General features: G+C 41.7%; 2 protein-coding genes across 2 annotated transcripts in view; one reads left to right on the top strand and one right to left on the bottom strand.

The window, feature by feature from the left end:
- The window catches only part of CCDC38 (coiled-coil domain containing 38), a 41,276-nt gene extending 35,367 nt beyond the window's left edge, over nt 1–5,909 (bottom strand). Inside the window, exon 1 of the mRNA XM_045553196.1 lies at nt 5,635–5,909. The gene's annotated coding sequence lies outside the window, so the exon portion shown is untranslated. The remainder of the gene's footprint in view (nt 1–5,634) is intronic.
- Nucleotides 5,910–6,389: 480 nt separating this feature from the next.
- AMDHD1 (amidohydrolase domain containing 1) lies at nt 6,390–21,353 on the top strand. The gene is made up of 9 exons (XM_045553195.1): nt 6,390–6,588; nt 9,501–9,607; nt 11,078–11,142; nt 12,577–12,854; nt 14,242–14,467; nt 15,571–15,695; nt 18,291–18,384; nt 18,959–19,119; nt 20,542–21,353. Exons 1-9 carry the CDS (start codon nt 6,452–6,454, stop codon nt 20,627–20,629), a joined length of 1,281 nt encoding a protein of 426 aa, XP_045409151.1. The 5' UTR covers nt 6,390–6,451; the 3' UTR covers nt 20,630–21,353.
- The last annotated feature ends 549 nt before the right edge of the window (nt 21,354–21,902 follow it).

Below are 21,902 nucleotides of genomic sequence, written 5' to 3'. Positions count from 1 at the left end.
ATTAACGTATATTGCCGTATGGCCCCTTAAAATGATATAGTCACTATTTACCTCTGTCCACTATATAACTAAAAAACAAAATATTACAAGAGTAGAAATATTGTGGATAAAATATGCATCCAAAAAGCCATCTGACTGTGCACTTATGTGAACCTAAGACTCAGAGTCTCACTTGCCTTGCCTGGATCCAGGCCCACAGATCTCATCTTTATTTATAATTTTGATATTTCATTCATCATGGATTTTTTAAATTAATTTTTATTTTTTAAAATGGCAAATTAAAATATTGCTTATTTTGATTACTGAGTTTTTTGTCTTCTCTTTAAATTTTGTGACTGAGGCAAGTGCCTCATCCTAATCTTGCCCTGATTTCTATATTTTTTCATATCATTCAAATTTCTCAGTGAGCTTCTGTAACTATTACAATGAGAACAATAATAAAGGTATATTCATTTAGGGGATAAAGGATACTCATGAGTCTATATAGAAAGGTGTGCCCACAACAGGAACAATGGGACAATACATCCTATTTTGGTCTGCCCATTTAAATTTATGCCTCAGTAATCTGAGGAGCTAAATGTCCCGGAAGCGCAGCAGCAGGTGATTAAGAACACAGACATTGGAGTGGACATGCCTGGTTTTCAGTCTTGGTTTGGCATTTACAGATGTGTGAGCAAGTTTATTTAACATTCAAAAAATATTTATTGAGTACCTTCTGTGTGTCAGGCACTGTTGTAGGTGTGGGAGATAGGGAAATTTTTAAAAAGACAAAAAGAACAAAAGACAAAAAAGAACAAAAACCATTGTCTTCACGGAGCCTACATTTTAATTCCTTAGTATCTCAGAGCCTCGGGCTCCTATGCCCTAACATGGGCACAGCAGTTCCACCTCTTAAGGTTTTCTTGAAGATTCAGGGAGGCAACAGATTTAACCAAGTGAGTGCCTGGCTTACAGACCGACTCAGAACGGAGGGGTGATTTATTATGCACTAATATTTACTATAATAATTAGCATGTGATTTTAGTTCCAGTGATTACAAAACAAAGATGAAAAAGAGTAGAGAAATTATGTCAAAGTTTATAAAAGAGAAAAAATTAATAAAAAACCTATAGCATTGATATTATACTTTTTCAAATGATCGAAGATTTTTTTACAGGCATTACGTTCATTCTGATAGCTAGAAAAGAAGGATTGGTGAAAAATTGGTGACAATCTGTGGTGTGGTAGGCATTTGGAATTTGGATGGCTAATACTAAAGATGGGTAGATTTTCTTAATTTTACCCTCTGCACTCATCCCCGACCTTAGGATTCTGCTCACCTTTTGCTTGTCACCCTTTTGCTCCTTCCGTCCTTCTATTTCTAATAAATTCACTCCCCTCCCAACTCCCATTCTGTTTAGCCTAAAAGTCTACCTGAAATGAGCATCTTTATCCGTGGGTTCTAGCACTTTTTCATTCACAGAAAAACTGGAAGTTCTGTTCCTCTAAGCCAACTGCTAAGAGCAGGTGTCTGCTCTAATTCCATCTCTTACATAACTTGGAGAACACGTAAACTCAGTCAGCAGTCTCTGGGAGTTGTTATACTTCCCTACTTTCATATGCGTGAATCCCTCTACTAATTAATGAAGGGTTGGTGAAAAAATGGCAGGGCAGGACAGCAAGAGAACCAGCTGTTCTTAGGAAGGGATTATAAAGTTCCCTTCCCAACAGGGAAAAAAAGTCAAAGGCCATGAACATTTTTGTTGTGCAAAATAAAAATAGCAGGATAGCTAAACAAAGCGAGGGAAAATGTACTGAAAGCCAGGGAAAATGTAATCAGACTTCATAGCAGATGCCTGAGAATTCACATCATAAATACATGTTCAAATCCAACTTCAAACAGATGAAAATTATAAAGAGCCCAGAAATATCAGGGACATAAAATGGTGGTGTGTGACTGCTCTGTGACTCCTCTTTAGAGGTGGCACAGACCAAATGATGAAGAGCATGGACTGTCCTTATGCCCCTCACGCTTCAATTTCCTCACCTTTCAAAGGGATAAGCCTTCCTTGAGGCAAGTTAACACCTCCAGCCTTTGTACAGTAAGTGCTATGGGAGTGCAGGCACATGGGGAAGAGCATTCTAAGGCGGGAAGATGCCTGGTGTGTTTCAGAACAGTGTAGAGACCAGTGGGATATAAGCGCTGTGGACAAGCGGGGGAGAGAGAGATAAATCTGAGATCATTAGGGCTCTGGGATTACTCAGGGAAATAGAGATTCATTCAATGAATCACTCTGACTGCTGAGCTGAAAAGAGACAGTAGAAAGGGACGAGGGGTCACAGAGGGAGACTGTCAGGAGGCTACAGCCCCTAGGAGGCAGGAGACCAAGGGGTCCCTTAGGATAGTAATGGAGGTGGTGAGCGATGGTCTCATTCTAGATATATTTTGAAAGTAGAGCCTGCAGGACTGGCTTATGGTTTGGATGTGGGGTACAAGATGAAGAGCAGGAGAAAGGATGGAGTTGCTATCAATGGAGACAGAGAGGGCAGTGGGGATGGTTGTGAAGACCGCAGACTCAGGTTGGAACATGTTAAATTTGAGATATCGATTATATATACAAAGAGAGACATGAGCATAAAATATATTGTTCTCCCAAGGGAACACCATGCTGGTTGATTTAGTTAATTCTTGTATTCTTCTAACATTTATGAATTATATGTGGTCACCCAGTCGGATCTTTTGATGAGTGTCGTCGCAGAGGCAGTAGGAATGGCACTGTGGAAAGACCCTGGGCCTTTGGGGGGCAGGCAGGTTTGACTACTGCCTCTGACTTGTACCAGTGCTTTCTCTAAAGCCTAGAGAATTAAGCTCAGGGCACCTTAGAGTCTTCTACCAAGTCTAGATAATAATGCCTTCCTTATAGGCTTGCTGCAATTTTCAAACACTAATGTACATAAAGTGCCTGCTTATAGTAGGCTGATGGAGACGTGATCACGTATACTTTCTGCAGAGTAGATACTGTCCAGATCTGTCCTCTTTCTGGTCCACTGTCTTGTGAATAACCACCAGCATTTGAGAAGAGTGAGGACATAACTGACAACTAGCTTTCATAAGAAGCCCCCAATCAGAGTTCTCAAAGCCTGGTCATTTGAGAGGAATCTACAAGCTATCTCAGTGCAAATTAGGGGACCTGGCTCACCTTTGTTCTGATTCTTAACATTCCAAGCTCCAGGGAAGTGGGGAAAGAAGAGTGGAGTTCTATAAGGTCCAATCCTAAAGTTCTAGACCAATTCTAAACAAAGCTAACAAGAACACTGTCTACCAGATATTATTCGAAGCAGTTTGTGTTTGGTTTTCACAATGCTCTTTACAACTCAATGAAAATGGATTTCCAGATTATCTCAATATGAGATTAAAAGCTATGTTTTTCTCCCACATGCCTATGAGGATTTAGACAGGTTCTTTCAGACCCAATGCCTTGCGAATTTTTTCCCCCACCTCCTCCCCACCTACCTTGGACAAACACTAGGAACAAGGGCTGTGAACTGTGTCCTTGGAGAGGACGTGGAGAGACCAGAGCTAGCAACTGTTTGTTTACCGGAAAGCCGGGAGCCACTAGGTCCTTGGCTTGCTCCACGACCTGCCTCTTTTGATTGGGTCAGAAGCACAGCATGAGGATGAGGAAACTACTTTCAGCCTGACCTTTAGGCACTGATGGCGTCAGGCTATTTTCCATGGACTTTTCTACTGATATTTCTGACTGCCCCTTTTGCAAAGTGAAAATAATAACTGGAGGTCAAGAGGAAGGAAGAATAGGGGAAAGGAGTTAGCAAATGTGAGTTAGATCATATGAAATCTAAGACCTGCTATAGGGATGTTGGTTATTACTAAGGAAAAATGTGTTATCCTTACCCCTCTGTAATTACTGAACAGTAACCAAGAGGTAGAGAAATCCACTCATCCTTCCTGCAAACCTCTTGGTTGCAGGGGCTTCTCAGGTGATGTTGTCTATCTGGACTGTTAATCAGATGCACTCAATTCACCCACAGATATAAATGCCCGTGAAAAAGAGATATGCTTTCTTTTAAACTTGTCAAGAACTTGTAAGCTTTAAGTACATGGTACCTTCTGTGAAGTCGGGAGAGGAACTAGTACTATTGGCTGAAATCTAATCCTTAACTTCACTGAACAGCAAGACAAATATCAGGATTAAAATAAATTAATAGTATTATTAATAATGATACCTATTACTTGTTTAGAGCTAGGCACTGGGCTAAGTGATTTACGTTATCTTATTTAAAGCTCAGGCCGGGCGCAGTGGCTCACGCCTATAATCCTAGCCCTCTGGGAGGCCGAGGCAGGTGGATCGCTCAAGGTCAGGAGTTCGAGACCAGCCTGAGTGAGACCCCGTCTCTACTAAAAATAGAAAGAAATTATCTGGCCAACTAAAAATATATATAGCAAAAAAAATTAGCCGGGCATGGTGGCACATGCCTGTAGTCCCAGCTACTCGGGAGGCTGAGGCAGTAGGATCGCTTAAGCCCAGGAGTGTGAGGTTGCTATGAGCTAGGCTGACACCACGGCACTCACTCTAGCCCGGGCAACAAAGTGAGACTTGTCTCAAAAAAAAAAAAAAAAAAGAGAAAACTGAAGCTTAGGGAAATTGCTGTAAGTAAATTTTTCGAGATCAAATAGCTCATAAGTAACAGAAATGGGACTAACACAAGCTTACTGAACCCCCAAACCTTCTATTTTTCTATTATAATCTAATATAATTTCAACCCATTCTTTATACCTATAATTGCGTAAACCTGCAAATAGCTTTATAATTGCAAAATCTAACAGATTTTATCTTTAGCAGAGATTTTCATAAAATAAAATTTTGATATTTCTCTATGATTAGTGACTTTACATGTTTCTATTCCCCACTATTTCTACTTTTCTTGTAACATATATTTACATATAAACTTATTACATATACTTAAATTTATATATATAACATATATGTGTAAACTTTTCAAAGCTCTGTATAGCCAGCACACATCTCTTTATGGTTGTGTATCTGAGCTGTGAGTCATCTTCAGATGGTTTTCTTTTTCCCCCTTAGGGTCTCTTTCATTAAATTGTCTAATTCTTTTCCAATTTTTTCCCTTTCCTCTCTCTTTTCTACCTGTTCTCTCTTTCATAGGCCATAACACGAAACTAAAATATATTCTTATTTATTGTGGTCATCTAAAGGAGTTTTGCTTTCCGTTCTAGATTTTTAAATGGCTTTAAAATGACACTAAATTAACTTACTTTTATATTGTGTGGTTCTGCAGGCTTTGCCTGCATTTATAATATATTATCTACCTTCTTTTTGATTATAAAGTCCTTGCCAGGCAGAGAAAGTGCCTTTCCTGTCCTTGTATGTTTCACAAGCCCTAACACAGAGTTTCTAATAAAAGTCTATAAATAAAAGAAAGTAATTAAGAAGTCAAAACAAAAGCCGGCGCCTGCCAGTGTTTTCATGGCAATTGGCAGGCAGGAAGAGACGTGGGTGAGAATTACAGACCCTCTTCCTTCAACGCGATACTGTCTCGGGCTTGGAGACCCCACCAGGTACAGCTGGGGTGGGCTGCGGGGGGCGGACACCGAGCTGAGACCCGTTTTACCTCAGCGAGTTGGAATCCCGAGCGGTTCCAACCTATCTACTCTTCAGGAAGGCGTGGTGGGGCAGGTGGGCGGAGGCGCCAATCGATCGTGTCGTCTCGGCTCTACCCTCCCGGGTTCCCCTTCATGCCGGGGACCGTCAGGCAGCGGATCCGGGGCGGAGCTGGCCAACCGAAAAGTGCGCGGCACCCGCCACCCCGCTTCGCGGCCGCGCGGACCCAAGAGCAAGCCCGCACCTCAAGCCCCTCCTCCGCACCCCGCACGTGCCGTCCGCGGACCTCCGCGACCCTGGGCACAGGGGCCTGTCAGTCTCCGGGCTCCCGCCCTGGCCCTGGGCAGAAGTCCCCGCCCCCCACAGTCTGCCCGCCCCCGGGCTCTACCCCCGTTCCCACCCGTGCCCCTTGGCAGAAGTTCCCGCGCCATCACTCCCTCACGCTCCGGGCGCTCCCGCTCCTCGGAGCCCCCCTTCCGCATGGCCACATAATCGACAACAATCCCCAGTGGCCTCTCCGAGCTTCAGCTTCCTCATCTGAAAAATAGGGACAATAATCTCTACCTCATTTACCCAGAATGTGACAAGGCGACCAAAAAAGAGGGGCTTCCATTAGTAGGTTTATTACTAATTGCCATTCTTCTCGGTATTACCGCGACCGTGTGGGCGCGGCTGGGGGGGGGGGCGAGCCCCCCTCCCCCTCCCCCTCCGCTTCACAGGGCGGCGGCTGCGAGCGCCCGCCCCGCCGCGCTATCGCCGCCCGCATCCTCCTCTGCCGTCCGCCCGCGGCCGAGCCCTGGGCCCCTCGGAGACGCGCGCGCGGCGACATGGCGAGCGGCCACCGCCTCCTGCTGGAGAACGCGCGGCAGGTGGTGCTGGTGTGCGCCCGCGGCGAGCGCTTCCTGGCTGGCGGCGCGGGGCGCAGCCTGGCGGTGCTGGAGGGCGCCAGCCTGGTGGTCGGCACGTAAGTGGCCGGGCACGCGGGGTGGGGGACCCGGCAGCCGAGGCCAGGGCTTGCCGCTTTCTCCAGCTTGTGCACTGCGGAGGGAAACAGCGCGGTAAAAGCTTCCCAGCACAGAGAGAGACACCGGCAGGCCAGCCTTTTGGGCGCCTGGTGCTGACACGGTCAACCGCTCTGGGTTGTCATTCCGCGAGGGGGAAAAAAAACCGCTCAAAAGGGAACATCCCTTTAGGGTGCATCAAGTCCCGCCTCTGCCTGTAAAACACCGTTGTCCGACCATCGGAAGGGGCTGGGGTTCTCTAGTGCTTCTTGAAGTGCGGCCAGGGGTCCACCTTTGTCAGGATGGCCTGTGATTATTTTTTTTTAAGAACAGATTTCTGACTCACTTCCACCCCCTCTTTAGAATCAGCATCTCTGGAGGTGGAGTTCTGAGTCCTTAATTTTTAAAAAGTACCTCTCACTTGCCCGTGATCTGTACCCTAAAGCTTTAGAACCACGGAAAGCATTTAGATGGGGATGGCCTTGAGTGACAGGAAATCAAGATTTGGCCACCAGAAAAAAAGAGGTGTTCTCATAAGCATCTGCACTGCCTCCCTGCCAGACGTGAATAAAAGGACAGCCGAAGTGTGAGAGGGCGACCTGGGGTAGGAAAGGGGCTCAGATGAGGAGCTGACTCCGAAGAGCTCCATGGCGCCGCCATTGCGCACGGTGAGTCAGAGTCGCACAGACTGACCACCGCTTCCCTGGAGTAGCCGAGGCTTGTGTGAGAGCCCAGCTTTTAGGGGACTTAGGGTGGGTTTGTCTTTAATTAATAAAGGGATGAAAATATTCCTAGAGTTACTATTAAAAATTTGTTTAAAAACTTGCTTAGAAAGTTGAGAAAATATCTACCTAGGTTGAGGCCAAAATATCTATAAAACTTGCAGAAATGCTGCCAACGTGAAGTCTTGGATTCCAAGATATACTCTTTCTGTGTTCACATCAAAACCACATCAAATAGAGAAAGGAGGGAGTTGACTTGTGGTCTGGAAGGTGGTTTTTTGATTTGAGTCTATTATGAGTGGTTCTCAGAATTTGTTGGACTTATTATATTAAAATAAATTTACAAGAACATTCAGAACTTTGCCACTCAAATATGACTAGTTTGGTACAGAATTGGATTGTTTTTTATTTTCACTTGCTATCATCACTGTTTTAAACACATGCAAAATAAAGTATAGAATTGAAATAATTATCTGGTGATTATCTGATGATGGACACCACTGCACCCAGGGTGACAGGGCGAGACTCTGTCTCAAAAAAAAGAAAAGAAAGAAGAAAATACAGATGAACAAAAAGGAAGAAAAATCATTAAAATCATTCAAACCCCATCATTCAGTGAACTAATGCCAACATTTCAGTGCTTCTCCTTTCAGATATTTTCCTATGCAAATAGAATAATATAAAATGCATATATTATTTTTAGTAATGAATAGTGAAAATCTCACCATAGCACTAATATATCTTTGTAATTTTTAATGGCTACCTTAAGAAAAACACTTTTGGGGGAATGGTTTTACTTAGTTTCTTTCAATAACTGCCCTTGGACATAAACCTTTGTTCAAACATAAGTAGGAATCCACCAACGAATGAGAGACCCATGTTCTTGGAAGGTGGATAAGCATAGGATTAGTGGGGTCAGGGAAAGGACCCAGTGCCCTCAAAATTTTCCTCCCACGCAAATTGAGGATGTTAGAGATTTCTTAGGTTTGACCTTGTTACAACACAAATAACCCTGCTGAAAGCAGTGTCAGTCATTAACTGTTTGTATGGAATAGTTTGTCAGACCTTGTGCCCTGTGGCTCCTGGTTAATATAGCTTTGTGCCAAGTGAGACACAGTTCGGAGAGAAGAGGAGAAAAATAATCCTGAGTAAGAGCATTCTCTTTGTCCTGTCCCATTCAAGGTCAATTTCTAATCCTGCTGCTCCCTTCTGCCACCAGAGTCACTGCACATTGGGTGGATTATGTAATTGGTTGAGATAAAAACTGTTAGTGATGAAGAATTGTATTAACCAGGATACTAAATTTCAAAGCTTAATTTCTTATTCTGTCCTTTAATTTTTCCTCCCCATAACCGCTACAATCATTATTTCTTTTCCTTTTGTAATATCTATCCTTTTCATCCAGGTTTTGCCCCTCCACTCTTATTTTCCCTCAGGTTACCCCAGCCACTTCTGTCCCATGGCTGAATCCCTTATGGCCTGTTTTTTTCACTGCATATTCCAGCTCTCTGGTTTATAGCCCTGGATCTCAATTTTGGAAACACTAATTTGCAGCGAGTGACAAAGACTGAAGTTAACAGTGGCTGAAACAAGATGGAAGGCTATTTCTCTCCTATGTAAAAACCCTGATGTAGGAATGCAGGGCTGGTTGATGGTGGTCTCCATGGAGTCCTCAGGATCCAGGCTCCTCCTGCCATGCTCTATGGTGCACGGCCCACTTTCTGCCAGTCACCCCATGATCCAAGATCCTGCTCCATCTCTAATGTGGCGTCTACACTGAGCCAGTCAAATAGGAAGGGAAAGCAAGCTTATTGGCTAGAACTTAGTCACATGGCCACACCTGGCTGAGAGAGGCTGGGAAATGGAGTCTTTCTTTATTCTGGGTGGTTATGTGTCCAGCTAAAATGTAGGGTTCTAGTACTGTGAGAGAGGGGAACATTGGGGCATAACTAGCAATCTCTGCTACACATGATTTGACTTATTGTCTTGAGTATGGCTAGAGTCACTTTTCCAAAGACTCAGGTTCAAGAAGGAAACACAATACTTGTTGACTCATTGACATCAAGGCATCTGAAAACATATGTTAAATCACTAGTCAGATTTCTCACAAGATTTCCCCAAACTTTAATAATTATTTTTTTATTTTTCTTTAGTGATGGGTTTATAAAAGCTATTGGTCCTGCCGATGCTATCCAAAGACAATTTTCTGAAGAAACTTTCGAAGAAAGAATTGACTGCTCTGGGAAATGTATCCTACCAGGTACTTACTACTACCTCTTTTTCAGTAAAGCTCTAAAAGTAGTTTGAACGGTTGCTCTAGGAATGTATAGAGAAAGAGCAGCAGCCTGTTTTAAATAGGGTCTCACAAGAATACTAAAAATTAATAATAGCTCTATGTATTGAATTTCTACGGTTGAATGCCTAGCTGCTTTACAAACATGATTTCATGTTGAATCCTTCTAACTGCCCAGTGTGGGAGGTGTCATTATCTACATGTTACAGGCTAGAAAATGAGCTTAGGGGTGAAATATCCTAACCCAAGTTTGCTAAGGAGGTAAAGGGCAAGCTGGGAATCAGACCCATTCATTCACTCCACTTCTTCCCACTCCTAGGCTGAAGAGAAACCAGCTGTGTTGTGTTAGGTTTGAAAACAGAGAAACTTTATAATTCATTGCTTAGGGGAGGCAAACGGGGCAGCTGCTGTCCCTAATACCAGAAATACTCTAATATTGTGTAGGGTATGAAACAAAGGACTCAGCTCTAGTTCAGAAAATGAAAAAAAAAAGTACCCTAGAGATTTCACTGCAGTTCACTTATATCTTTAATGATTGACAACAGAATCCATGTATCAACCATCATCTCCTACATTATCTATGTTGTATGGCTTCTTGTAATCACCCAAAACAAGTTTCACAAATTTTGAATTCTACACATAGGAACTTTATATTTTATTTTATATAAAACTTTATATAAAAGTATATATTTTAATATATTTTTATATAGAATTTATATAAAATTTTTATTTTTCAAATGTTTACTGTACACATTGACAGACCTTCTACCTTCTGGATCTTGGGAGTCAGGAGACAAAGTCAGGGTGAAATGTTATGAGTAGAATAGAATATAGTAGAAAGCAATCTAATTAGGGACCTTTGATTTTAGTCTAATCAGAACCATTAAAGAGCCATTTAATCCATAAGATATTTTAAATATTCTGGAAAGACACATTTTACTGAATTATACCTGGAAAAACAAAAGTTGCAAGTGCTTTCTTTATAGTCTGTTTAATTAAAATATATTTCTTTCTTGAAGATAGATTCATCTTTCTGATTTCCTATTTTGCCTTCTCCCAGTTGGAGGGGTTGTATTATTCTGTTTTCACACCCAGATTGTTCTTGGGTGATACAGTCCTTGCTTTTGTTCAACTAGTAGGTTTGACTAATTTAAAAGCTTTGGTGAGCATAGACTTATTGAGCAAAAGGAGCTATACATCTTTAAGGAATATTTTCATCATGTTGCATCACCTTCTTCATTAGAGCCTTCAAGATGAGCAAGGCAGTCTTGTTTCCTCTCGGCCAGGTAACCACAGAGACAAATCTTCCTTCTTTCACCCTTCTCCAAGTTGGATGGCCACCATGATGCTTTCCCAGGAGCAGCACGGTAGAGTCTGCCTGCTATCTAAGTGCTTTCTATTTGTTAACTTTAAGATGACTCGATTTATTGATTACAGGTTTGGTGGATGCACACACACATCCAGTATGGGCTGGTGAAAGAGTTCACGAGTTTGCAATGAAGGTAACTGCGATCAATAATGGCAAATCAAAAGAAAGCACAAACAGAAAGTCTTTTTCTAAAGAGTCAGTAGGCTATCAGGCTTTGCAACATAAGTTGACTTGTCTTTTTAATGGATATTTTTACTTGCCTGGATATGGCAAACAAATGACAACAAAACTTATTGATAATGCCCCAAGTCTTTATATTACACACTGGGCTAGTAAGCATTTTTAGTGTAATAGTTTTTGAAAAATTTTAGCTGCAGAATCTTCCTTTTAAAACAGAGCTGAGCTGCCTTGCCCATTCATTTCTCCTCTTCCCTTCACCCCATTCCAAATCACTACCTCTAGTAGCCTTTGAAAGGGCTCCGAGAAACAGTTTGAAAATCGCCATTCTTTGGGGTCAAGCTAGAAAATATACATGACTAAGCACAACAATAAAATGTCTTATATTGTTCTCTTTTTCAGAAAAATAAGACATTAAGAATCATAAAATATAGTCTGTGTTAGTTATATGCTAGCCATAGTCAACTCCTAAGTCCCTGGTGGGAGGCTATTTTCACATTGTTTAAAAAAAAATGTGCATCCTAGCAGCTAAATCAGCTTATTTCAGAAAAATAAAAAATTTTTCTTCACATATCATGTATGTTCCTCTATAAGCTTGAGTTGTTTTTTAAAGAATATTTTATTAAATCGCGAATTTTAGAGCCAAAAGCAACCTCAGGGCTTTGAAGTCCAGGCCTCTCATTATATAAATGGAGGAAGTTGGGTCCAGAGAAGGGAAAGGCGTTCACTAAGGTCACCAGCTGCAGGGCGGCAGAACCCAGATGAAAACTCTGCTTGGCAACCCCCCAGCCCTGCAGACATTGTGTGCACCACACTCCTCGCTTCCCCCGGAGTAACTGGAGCCCAGCGGGACGCCAGGAAGAGCCTCTTTATTTGCTTGAGTGACAAAGGTCAGGCTCCAAACTCTGGTGGCCAAATATTGAGACTTGGAAACTGCCCTGGGCCTCTTTAGTGGGGATTTGAACAATGCAATGGGGTCCCCTAAGTTGCCTAAGCTTTGTTTTCTCAAACCTGCTGAAGCTGTAGGGAGGGCTGAGCCCTGCTAGAACCCACTGGCGGCCGATTGAGTTGTTAAAATATTGAAATACGCCTTGCCAGTTTTTAATCGCAGCTACCCTGAGACCCCAAATGCCCACCCACCACATCTCCCACCTCTGCGACTCCGGTGCCTTCCTGGGACCACCTCCGGAGCTCCCCACAATGCAGCGGCCGGCAGAGTAGGGGTTTCCAGGACACTGTGCGTCCCAGCACCCTCTCCAGTCTGATGGGATGGTGCCCGTGCCCTATCGCTTCTTAGCCATTTTTTAGTACCACCCCTGGAGGTAGGTTCCGTAGACCTGCGTACAGCCTCCTGGCATTTGCCCAGCCTAAGGGCGAGCTGTGTGTTCAGTTGGCAGGAGCCACATACATGGATATTCACCAGGCCGGAGGAGGGATCAACTTCACGGTGGAGCGCACACGCCAAGCCTCGGAGGAGGAGCTGTTCCGCTCCTTCCGGCAGCGGCTGCAGTGCATGGCGCGGGCCGGCACCACGCTGGTGGAGTGCAAGAGCGGATACGGCCTCGACCTGGACACCGAGCTCAAGATGCTGCGCGTGATTGAGCGCGCCCGGCGGGAGCTGGACATCGGCATCTCGGCCACTTACTGCGGGGCTCACTCAGTGCCCAAGTAACGTCCGCCAGTGCGAGCGCGTTTAACACGGAGCATTGAGATTGCAGCGGGGCAGCACTTCAGCTCTTGCAGGGAGCACTGTAGCAGGAGCACTTTAGCTCTTACAGGGAGACCAGTAGAAGCTTTGGGAAGGACATTCTGATTCCAATCATCTCGCACACGTGGTTTTAGAAAGACCCATCAGTTTGCTAGTCCTCTAATGATGAAAGAAGAGATGTTTCAAGTTCCTTTGGTTAGCAAAAAGAAATGGCCCCTCGTAGGTCCTTTAAAATTACAGATATTCATTGGAATAATTTCCCATCATAATCAATTAGCATAAAAGCACCTTAGAAATTAATAGTAACATTCCTTAGGAGACAGATCAAATCTTGGAGTCTAGGTGACTCAAAAGGATTTTTATTTTTGTTTTGTTCATCTGTTTGCTTACCTAACAGCAAGCATTTTTGTTTTACTGTTGTAAATATTTTTATCTAAAAAGTTTCCCCTACATGGCTTTACTATAGAGAACTCTGCCCACTTCTGTGCCTCCATCTTATCCATCCAAAGTTCCTTTTGGTTCTAGAATTTCTAGATAGGAAGGTCCCTGGTTCTGGAACTAACTGAAAGATCTAAAAGAAATTCAGGACTTGAACACTCATAGGGTATCTCCAAAGTCTTAATGTAGTCTTAACCTTTGAAAACTTACATATGTAAATGGTACAGAATAACATAGTTTATAAATTTAATCATTTAAATTTACTTTATATTTAGTTTTTAAACTTTGGGATGTAAATTTGGACAGCTAAAGAACTTCTTCAAAGTAACGTGGCCAGCAAGTGGTGGAGCTCCACGTCTGTCTGACTCCAAAAGCCAAGCCCTTTCTAACATATAATTATAATCACCCTGGAATTTTAGAGAGAATTTCAGGGCCTACTACTATCCTCTTCCACCATGGCCCCAGATGGTGAGACAAGAAGCCTAAGGCAGATGCTCTGGGAAACGTGGAGAAAGAAAAAGGCAGGGTGATAGCTGGGGCCAGATGAGGGAACCGCAGTTGGGTTGTCAGGGAAGAATGCAAGGTGCCCTCTCAGTGTTCTTGACTGGAAGATTAAGGTTTTCAGCCAGATGGCCTTGCTGGCATCGGCATTGTAGATGTTCTAGAATGGCTGAAACATCTGAGTCTCAGTGTGTAGTAGGGTCATTGCACATGGAAGTCTTGTCGATACCTCTGCTGTGAAGGCATGGCCCAATTGTTAACAGACCTGAGTTTTAGCTTTGATTCTTTCTCTGCCTTTCTGAGGTTTCAGGTCATTCACCTATGCTGTTTCTCAGGTTCTCCAAAGTATAAATAACACCTTTTCCATTATGTATATTTGCCCATGGTAATCTCATTTTCTTCTATCAGGGGAAAAACTGCTACTGAAGCTGCTGATGACATCATCAATAACCACCTCCCAAGGCTGAAGGAACTGGGCAGAAAAGGGGAAATACATGTTGACAATATAGATGTGTTCTGTGAGAAGGGGGTCTTTGACCTTGATTGCACCCGAAGGATTCTTCAATGTGGAAAAGACACAGGGTTACAGATTAATTTCCACGGGGATGAACTTCACCCAATGAAGGCAGCTGAGGTACGGTTGACCTGTTGTTTTCCCTTTGTCAACACTCACTCTTGTGCATTCATGCTATGGAAAACTCAGTTTGTTCAAAGCCTTCTAAAAAGATAAAGAGTGGGGAAACTCATTGAGCAATGTGCAGATGGGTCTGGTTGAGCCTTGAAAACCTGACCTCTGTTAAAAACTTACTTTTTTGCTGATTGTTTGCTGTTATTATTAGTAGTTTGCTGGTGATATTAGTAGGAAAAGAAGTACTTTTGTGATCTCATTTACTAAGTTTACAACATATTTTGGTTGGCACACAAAGCCACATTGACATAGTTTGTTGGTTTTACATGTAGCTTCCAGGATCTTTCTTTGATTCAGATCAATTTTGGTGGCACACCAAAAAAAGCCACAGGATGATTTCCAGATCTGTATGTCTTGCCCAGATTCATTCATTTACTCATCCTTTCAACAAATATTCCAATGTCTACTGTGTGCCAGGGCCTGTTCCAGGCCCTGAGAATTCAGCAGTAGGGTAGACAAAGTCCCTGCAGTTGAGAGTCTAGATATCTCTGCTCTAAAGCCCTGGACCTAAATAAACAATTGCCCTTGGGGTATAAATACAAATACAGATACCCCACATGTGTCTCAACCACAATATGTCCAACTTGATCTCAAAGTCACTTCCAAATCTTGTCCTGTGTTTCCTGTCCAGTGAATGACACCATTGTCTGTCTATTGCTCAAGTCCAAAACTTGGACAGCATTTTGATGACTTCCTCCCCCTCACCTTCACATTCCAACCAACCACCATGTCCTCCCAATTCTCCTAAATATCTCTAGGTCCACTTTCCTCACCTCTGATCCATAAGATTCATCAAATGTTGTTTCAGAAAAGTTCTGCAACATTTGTGTTTAAGAATAGTTTTTGAAGTAGCACACCATCTAATTTTCAAATGAATGCCTATTACAAACTCTTTACCCATTTAGGGTATTGTGCCCACAAGAGTTAGTTGACAAGAAATCTTAATAATAAAATGCTATTTCTCTTTGTAGGAAAAACAATTGAGTGGTACTTTATTGATGTGTTGTTGCCGTTGGTTAAGTCTTTCCCTTTCTGCCCATTCTGCGTAGCTCGGGGCTGAACTGGGAGCCCAGGCAATCAGTCACCTGGAAGAAGTGAGTGATGAAGGCATCGTTGCCATGGCAACGGCCAGGTGCTCTGCTGTCCTTCTGCCCACCACAGCCTACATGCTGAGGTAAGGTCATTTCTCACTGCAGACCCACTAGCTGCAAGTACAAGCTCTGAAGACACAGACTTCCAAGGTGCCTAAACATTATTTCAGTGCCGTCACAATCTTTAAAACTTCAGATAAAGAAAACTTGGCTCAGGAAGATGTCATAAACCTTGAACTGGTGTTCATAAATGAATTACCCTGAAGAAGGTTAGACCCAAATTGCCTTTGAGTGGTGGGATTATTGAGGAAGGTGCTTTCTTTTTTTTTTTTTTTTCTTTTTCCTAGATTTTGAAATTTCCAATTAAAAAATTCAGTATGCATTCTTTTTATAATTAGAAAATAATGAAATAGGCTCTATACTTTTAAAAACATGCATACGATGTTAGGGATGGTTATCAATGTTCAGAATCTGAATGATCTGTTTTCTAAGAGGATGTTAATGGGTACCATAATTGTCTAGCAGAATCCTCATAAATCCTGGGGGTAGGAGGAAATAGGAGACATATAAGCACGTCTCCCCAGAGATTTTGCTGTACGTGCTCTATACACTGGATACACGTAGTCCATCTTTTATAACTTCATTGTTCTAATTCTACCAAATATAAGATTTGAGATCTGACTCTTTCCATTGTACCACTTACATGACAGCTTTCAAGGGTGTGGTCTGGGAGGTGAGCATTCAAGAGGAAGCTTATCTTCTCTTAGGACTAGGTGCTTTCTGTGTGGCTAGGACACATGGGCTGGGGGTGGGGAGTGGAGGGAGCAGCAATTCTGGAGTTATAGCCTTAGGACAGTGGGTCTCAACCCCAGAGTGATTTTGTCCCCCAGGGGACACTTGACAATGTCTGGGATCATCTCTGGTCATCACAATGAGGGGATGCTACCAGCATTTAGCGGGTAGAGACCAGGGTTGCCGCTAAACAGCTCTCAATGCACAGAATAGCTCCCCACAACAAAACATGAATTGTGCTGAGGTTGGGTAAAGTCAGGCTTCAAGTAACTTCTAGAAAAGAAAAGGGAATATTTCAGTGCTTTTCTCAAACTTATGATTTCATAGATACACATGTATAATATGCATTTTTATCATCATTACTATTCTCTTAATTTAAAACAGTAGACACAACATAGACTACAATCAGGAAATCGATAACTGTTTTTGGTATAGCCAACTCTGTAACTTTTCTTACAAATCTCAGTAGTCATCAGTCTAAGTTATTAATCAATATTTAATTTGGTTAGTTTTTCACCACCCAAGAAATAAGTTTTTACAAAAAACTAAAAAAGACTTTAACTATCCTTACATCTTTTAACATGGAGCAAAAATCTGAGACTTTGTGGTGCCAAGGGACAATTCAGCATTAAAAATCTGAACTTTGTTCCTATGCCAGTGGAGGCTGTCATCTGCCAATGCTACAGGTATGTTTAGCATCCTGTTTGGACAACAAGGGCAATCAAAGAGAAGGCCACATATTCTCTCTGGCTTCTCTGTTCCTATATTTTTCTAATCTCTACAATGGAAGGACCTGCAGGGCCTTCTGCTAGACCTTGAACCCTCTCTTGACTCTTATTTCCAGAATAACCACTGTGCCAGTTAAGGGCTTCCTTTAATCATGTATTTTATGTATATTCACATATAATGTTTAAATTTATTCAGGAAATAGTCACCTTAGTTTTTGTGGAGCCGCCTTAATACTTTCATAGTCTATAGTCTCTCTCTTTTTTTTTTTAACCCATAAATAGTTTTAGAAGGGGAGGAGGGGCCATCACAATGTCTTGCTGGAAAATTTGAAGCTATACTCTTTCCTCATTCTCTAACTCTGCTTCACCCACATCTTCTCATACATTGTCTTAGGTGGGAAATATTATTTTAAGTGGTCCTATAAATTTTCACGGACTAGGAATGCTTCAGGGCAAGAATCATCTCTGCTGGGCTCTTTTCCCTATTGCAATAGTTATTACTGAATTAAATCTGTTCTCATGGCATTAATGAGTTTTTAGGCTTTGTTCATTTCTGACATAACTTTTGAGTTATGTTAAGGAATAAAGAATGTTTCGCCAAGGAGGTCAGAGAGATGCCTAATCCAGGAGGAAGCACAATATTTTACACATTAAATGCTTGGGCCTTCAAGATTTTAGCAAAAATATGTTTGAAACCAAAAAATAAAAATAAAAAAAGGAAGGAGAGAGATGTGAATAGAAAATTGCAAAATGGAAATAAAAATAGCATTACTCTAAACTCATTGTTTAATTTGGTAGTGACAAAAAAGCTTATTAAATTTAAAAAATTAAAAACATTTAAATTTTTAAAATTTAAAGAGCATTTGTAAGTTATAATTTTCTCCTTTAGCAAGAATGTCTTGATATACATAAAGATGGCCTAGGTAAACAATCACAAATTAAACAAATTAGTCCTATGCAAATAATTTCAAAAGCAGAATGATAAAAATCAAGTCCTGGGATTCTATCTAACTCTACCACTAATCACTTAACCTGGAGTTTCTGTGTCTTCTTCCAGATCATGAAAGAGTTGGATGTCTCAAGCGCTCTTCCATTCTGAACATCTATTCTGCAAAAGTTCCAACTCTAGAGACTGACATATTTTCTTTCTCCCCTTAGACTGAAGCAGCCTCGAGCCCGGAAGATGTTAGATGAAGGGGTAATAGTTGCTCTGGGCAGTGATTTCAATCCTAATGCATATTGCTTTTCAATGGTAATTATTTTTTCATGTGCCTTTCTGAGCAGAGTATCTACCAAGCGTATAAATAATTTAAAAATATTTCACTAGCTGCTCAAAATGTATAAAATATCTAAAACTATTTTTCTGTGAAACAAGGGAAAAAAGGGGCAGAGAGTAGTGTAACTGGATTTTTCTGCACCACATAAATGCCCCCAGGCATAGGGAGAGGAGAGGCGCTGCTATTTGCATTATTTTCTGATTCGGCTTTGAGCATTGCAGTTTTACAATAACCCTTTCGTTTCTCCAGAAAATAGCATAAACTCTACATACGAGGTTTGAGTAAGTAAGGGTAGAAGTGAGCTTTATCGTAGACACTAAGTGGTCTTGAAAAGTTGTAAATAAATATTAAATGCACAATCTCTATAATAAGGGAATCTTTTTCAAAGCCTAAGAACCTTTATATGTAAATTTGGATTTTCCCATAGCAATTGAACCAGTTCCTCCTACACACTTAATTGCCATTATTTGTTATGCTGGGTTGAGAAATGTCCTAAGTAGCAACAGCTGTTTGTCACTTTCCTCCAACGCCTTTCTCCTCCCTCCTTAGCCAATGGTCATGCATCTGGCCTGTGTAAACATGAGGATGTCCATGCCTGAGGCCTTGGCTGCGGCCACCATCAATGCAGCTTATGCACTGGGAAAATCTCACACGCATGGATCTTTGGAAGTCGGCAAACAAGGTGATCTCATTGTCATCAATGCGTCCGGGTGAGTGTGCTCCCAACTTAGCTCTTTTATTTTATGCCCAGTGTGACGTATATAGGAGGTTTAAATCCCTTTTCCACTAATTATTGTAAATAAATATTAAATACACAATCTCTGTAATAAAGGAATCTTGTTCAATGCATAAGAACCTTTATATGGAAATTTGGATTTCCCCATAGCAGTTGAGCCAGTTCCTCCTACACACTTAATTGCCATTATTTGTTGTGCTGTGTTGAGAAATGTCTTAAGTAGCAATGGCCATTTGTTACTTATTTGTTAATTATTAGCGTCAGGCTCTGTCTGGACTCAGACAGTACCCAATCCCCTGTCTTGATCCCTTTCCAACCAGAAAGTCTACCTACAGGTCCTAAACTACAGGGTGGACCAGGTTTTCCGGTCTCTTTGTCTGTCTGACGTCTTTCATAGATTTCCAGCTTCCTGCTCTGTTTACCTGGACTTTGGGCTTGTGCCCTCTGGCATGTGGTTTTGTTTGTCGATTTGGCTTCTGATCTAGGGCTTGCTCCCACCTCGGGCTTGTCACCATGGTTCTGATTCATTCTGCCTCTGTCTTCTTATACCTATTGGATCCCAAAAGCTTAAACTTAGTTTTCCTGTTACTGGTTTCTTATTACTCCCTCACCCACAGTCTGTTGCCACTTGGGCCTCCACTGTGACAATTTGGGTTGTCTTGTTCTAAATCCAAAAATTGTGAATCCTACAGCTCCTTGAACCTCATGATCCCATCGCAGCCCTTGGACCTCACGTCCAACAGGGGACAGAGGCTCTGTAATTCTACTCTCCAGGGTCAGACACCACTCCCTTTCTTTTTTTTTTTTTTTTTGAGACAGAGTGTCACTTTGTTGCCCGGGCTAGAGTGAGTGCTGTGGCGTCAGCCTCGCTCACAGCAACCTCAAACTCCTGGGCTTAAGCGATCCTACTGCCTCAGCCTCCCGAGTAGCTGGGACTACAGGCATGTGCCACCATGCCCGGCTAATTTTTTCTATATATATTTTTAGTTGTCCAGATAGTTTATTTCTATTTTTAGTAGAGACGGGGTCTCGCTCAGGCTGGTCTCGAACTCCTGACCTCGAGCGATCCACCCGCCTCGGCCTCCCAGAGGGCTAGGATTACAGGCGTGAGCCACCGCGCCCGGCCAGAAACCACTCCCTTTATTGAATATCATGCTGCCGTTCCCATTTGTTGTGCATCACTTAATGGAGCAAATATTTTAAGATGAAGTACTTAAATAATACTATTAAACAACATTTGATTTATCATAGACCAGTAAGCTGTTTTTTAGAAAGCCTAAATACCAAAGACTGGGTATAAAGAAATATTTAGAGAATGCATTTTAAAATTAGCATTTATTGCTAAAGTGATAATTTTGACTTGTATGCACTGAACTAATGTTTGATTTCTTTCTAGATGGGAGCATTTGATATACCAGTTTGGAGGCTATCACGAATTAATTGAATATGTTATAGCTAAAGGAAAAGTCATCTATAAAAAATGATAGCACTGAAAAGAAAGAAGACTCTTTGAGTATATAAGTCAGCACAGTTATGTGAAAAAGTTAACACACCTTAGTAGTTTATCAGAATTATGTCACTTAAACCTAAATATATCTCAATGTCTTGTTAATCTACTCGGAAAACCCAAGCAATTGATTTATTTTACTTTAACATGCACACCTGGATGTTTACACAGGTAAACCTGTTGTGATGATAATGATAAAACATTAAATTATTTCACAAATATTCTGCAGATTAATATGCTGGGGTATCACAAATGCCTTTGTGGGGAAAAGCAGATTTGGCTTGAAATTTTCATTTTGTGTCCACATTTCAAATTGCACTTTTTAAACTTTATTTAGAGAACATTGAGGTATAGAAGGAAATCCAAGTGATATGCCCCAATGAAGCTAAAATACAGCTTTTTCTAATAAGCAAAAAAATGTTTCTTTCCCTCACATAGATTATCTTTCTAGATGCTCTTCAAATGAATTAGTGTCTCTTGACAAAAGATGTCCCCTTTCATTTCTAATGTCTCTCAACCCCACCAATAAAGCACTTACAACCGGGTTCAAGACCTGGCATTTTAGGGGCCTTCCCGTCATGGATGCATTTTGACCACATCTGATAATGTAATTTTTGGAGAAATTGTTTTTACGTGTTTGATTCTTGACATTACAAATGGACAAACATTACCAGCTCCCAATAAATATTTGCTGTCACCCTCATTGTTGTTTCCTTTCAGCCTGGAAGTAGATCAGCAGTGTTGTCTATTAGAGTTGTTTAGGAAATGAACAAATTACAAAATTATTTGTAAAGACTGGATAATTATTTACATATAAATTGTTGTTTCTAAAACCATGTGAGTTTATTTGAAATCTTTTTAAATGTTTATAATCACAAGTACATTACCGTTGTCCTATTTATGAAGGAATGATTTGAGAAGTAAACATTAACTATCCAAATTATCACCAACTTCAGGTTAATAGAGCCTGAATTAATGAGGCATTACTGTATTTAATATAAATCAACTCAAAATCCCCCTCACTGGAAGGTTAAGGGTAACATTGCACGTTGGTGTCACTGCATTGGGATCTCTGGAGCTTCATGTGAGTGTTGAATAAGTCTTGAAGGAGTTTGGGGGTCATGTGGTGTCTGTGGGTGATGCCTCCCCTGTGACCAGTCCCCTAGTCAATGGTAGGAGTTTGGGACGCAGGACTCCCATCCTACAAAGCCCAGCTCAGTCACCTCTTCCAGGAGGCCTCCCAAATGATC

This window comes from Lemur catta, chromosome 6 (genome assembly GCF_020740605.2).
Source record: "Lemur catta isolate mLemCat1 chromosome 6, mLemCat1.pri, whole genome shotgun sequence".
Classification (NCBI taxonomy): domain Eukaryota; kingdom Metazoa; phylum Chordata; class Mammalia; order Primates; family Lemuridae; genus Lemur; species Lemur catta.
This window is presented reverse-complemented; position numbering and strand designations above follow the sequence as displayed.

Excerpts from the sequence above, each read along its gene's own strand:
- AMDHD1 (XM_045553195.1), top strand. The coding sequence starts at position 6,452 with ATGGCGAGCGGCCACCGCCTCCTGCTGGAGAACGCGCGGCAGGTGGTG. Across the intron at positions 6,589-9,500 it reads GCCAGCCTGGTGGTCGGCAC|TGATGGGTTTATAAAAGCTA; the intron begins GTAAGTGGCCGG and ends ATTTTTCTTTAG. Across the intron at positions 14,468-15,570 it reads ACCCAATGAAGGCAGCTGAG|CTCGGGGCTGAACTGGGAGC; the intron begins GTACGGTTGACC and ends CATTCTGCGTAG.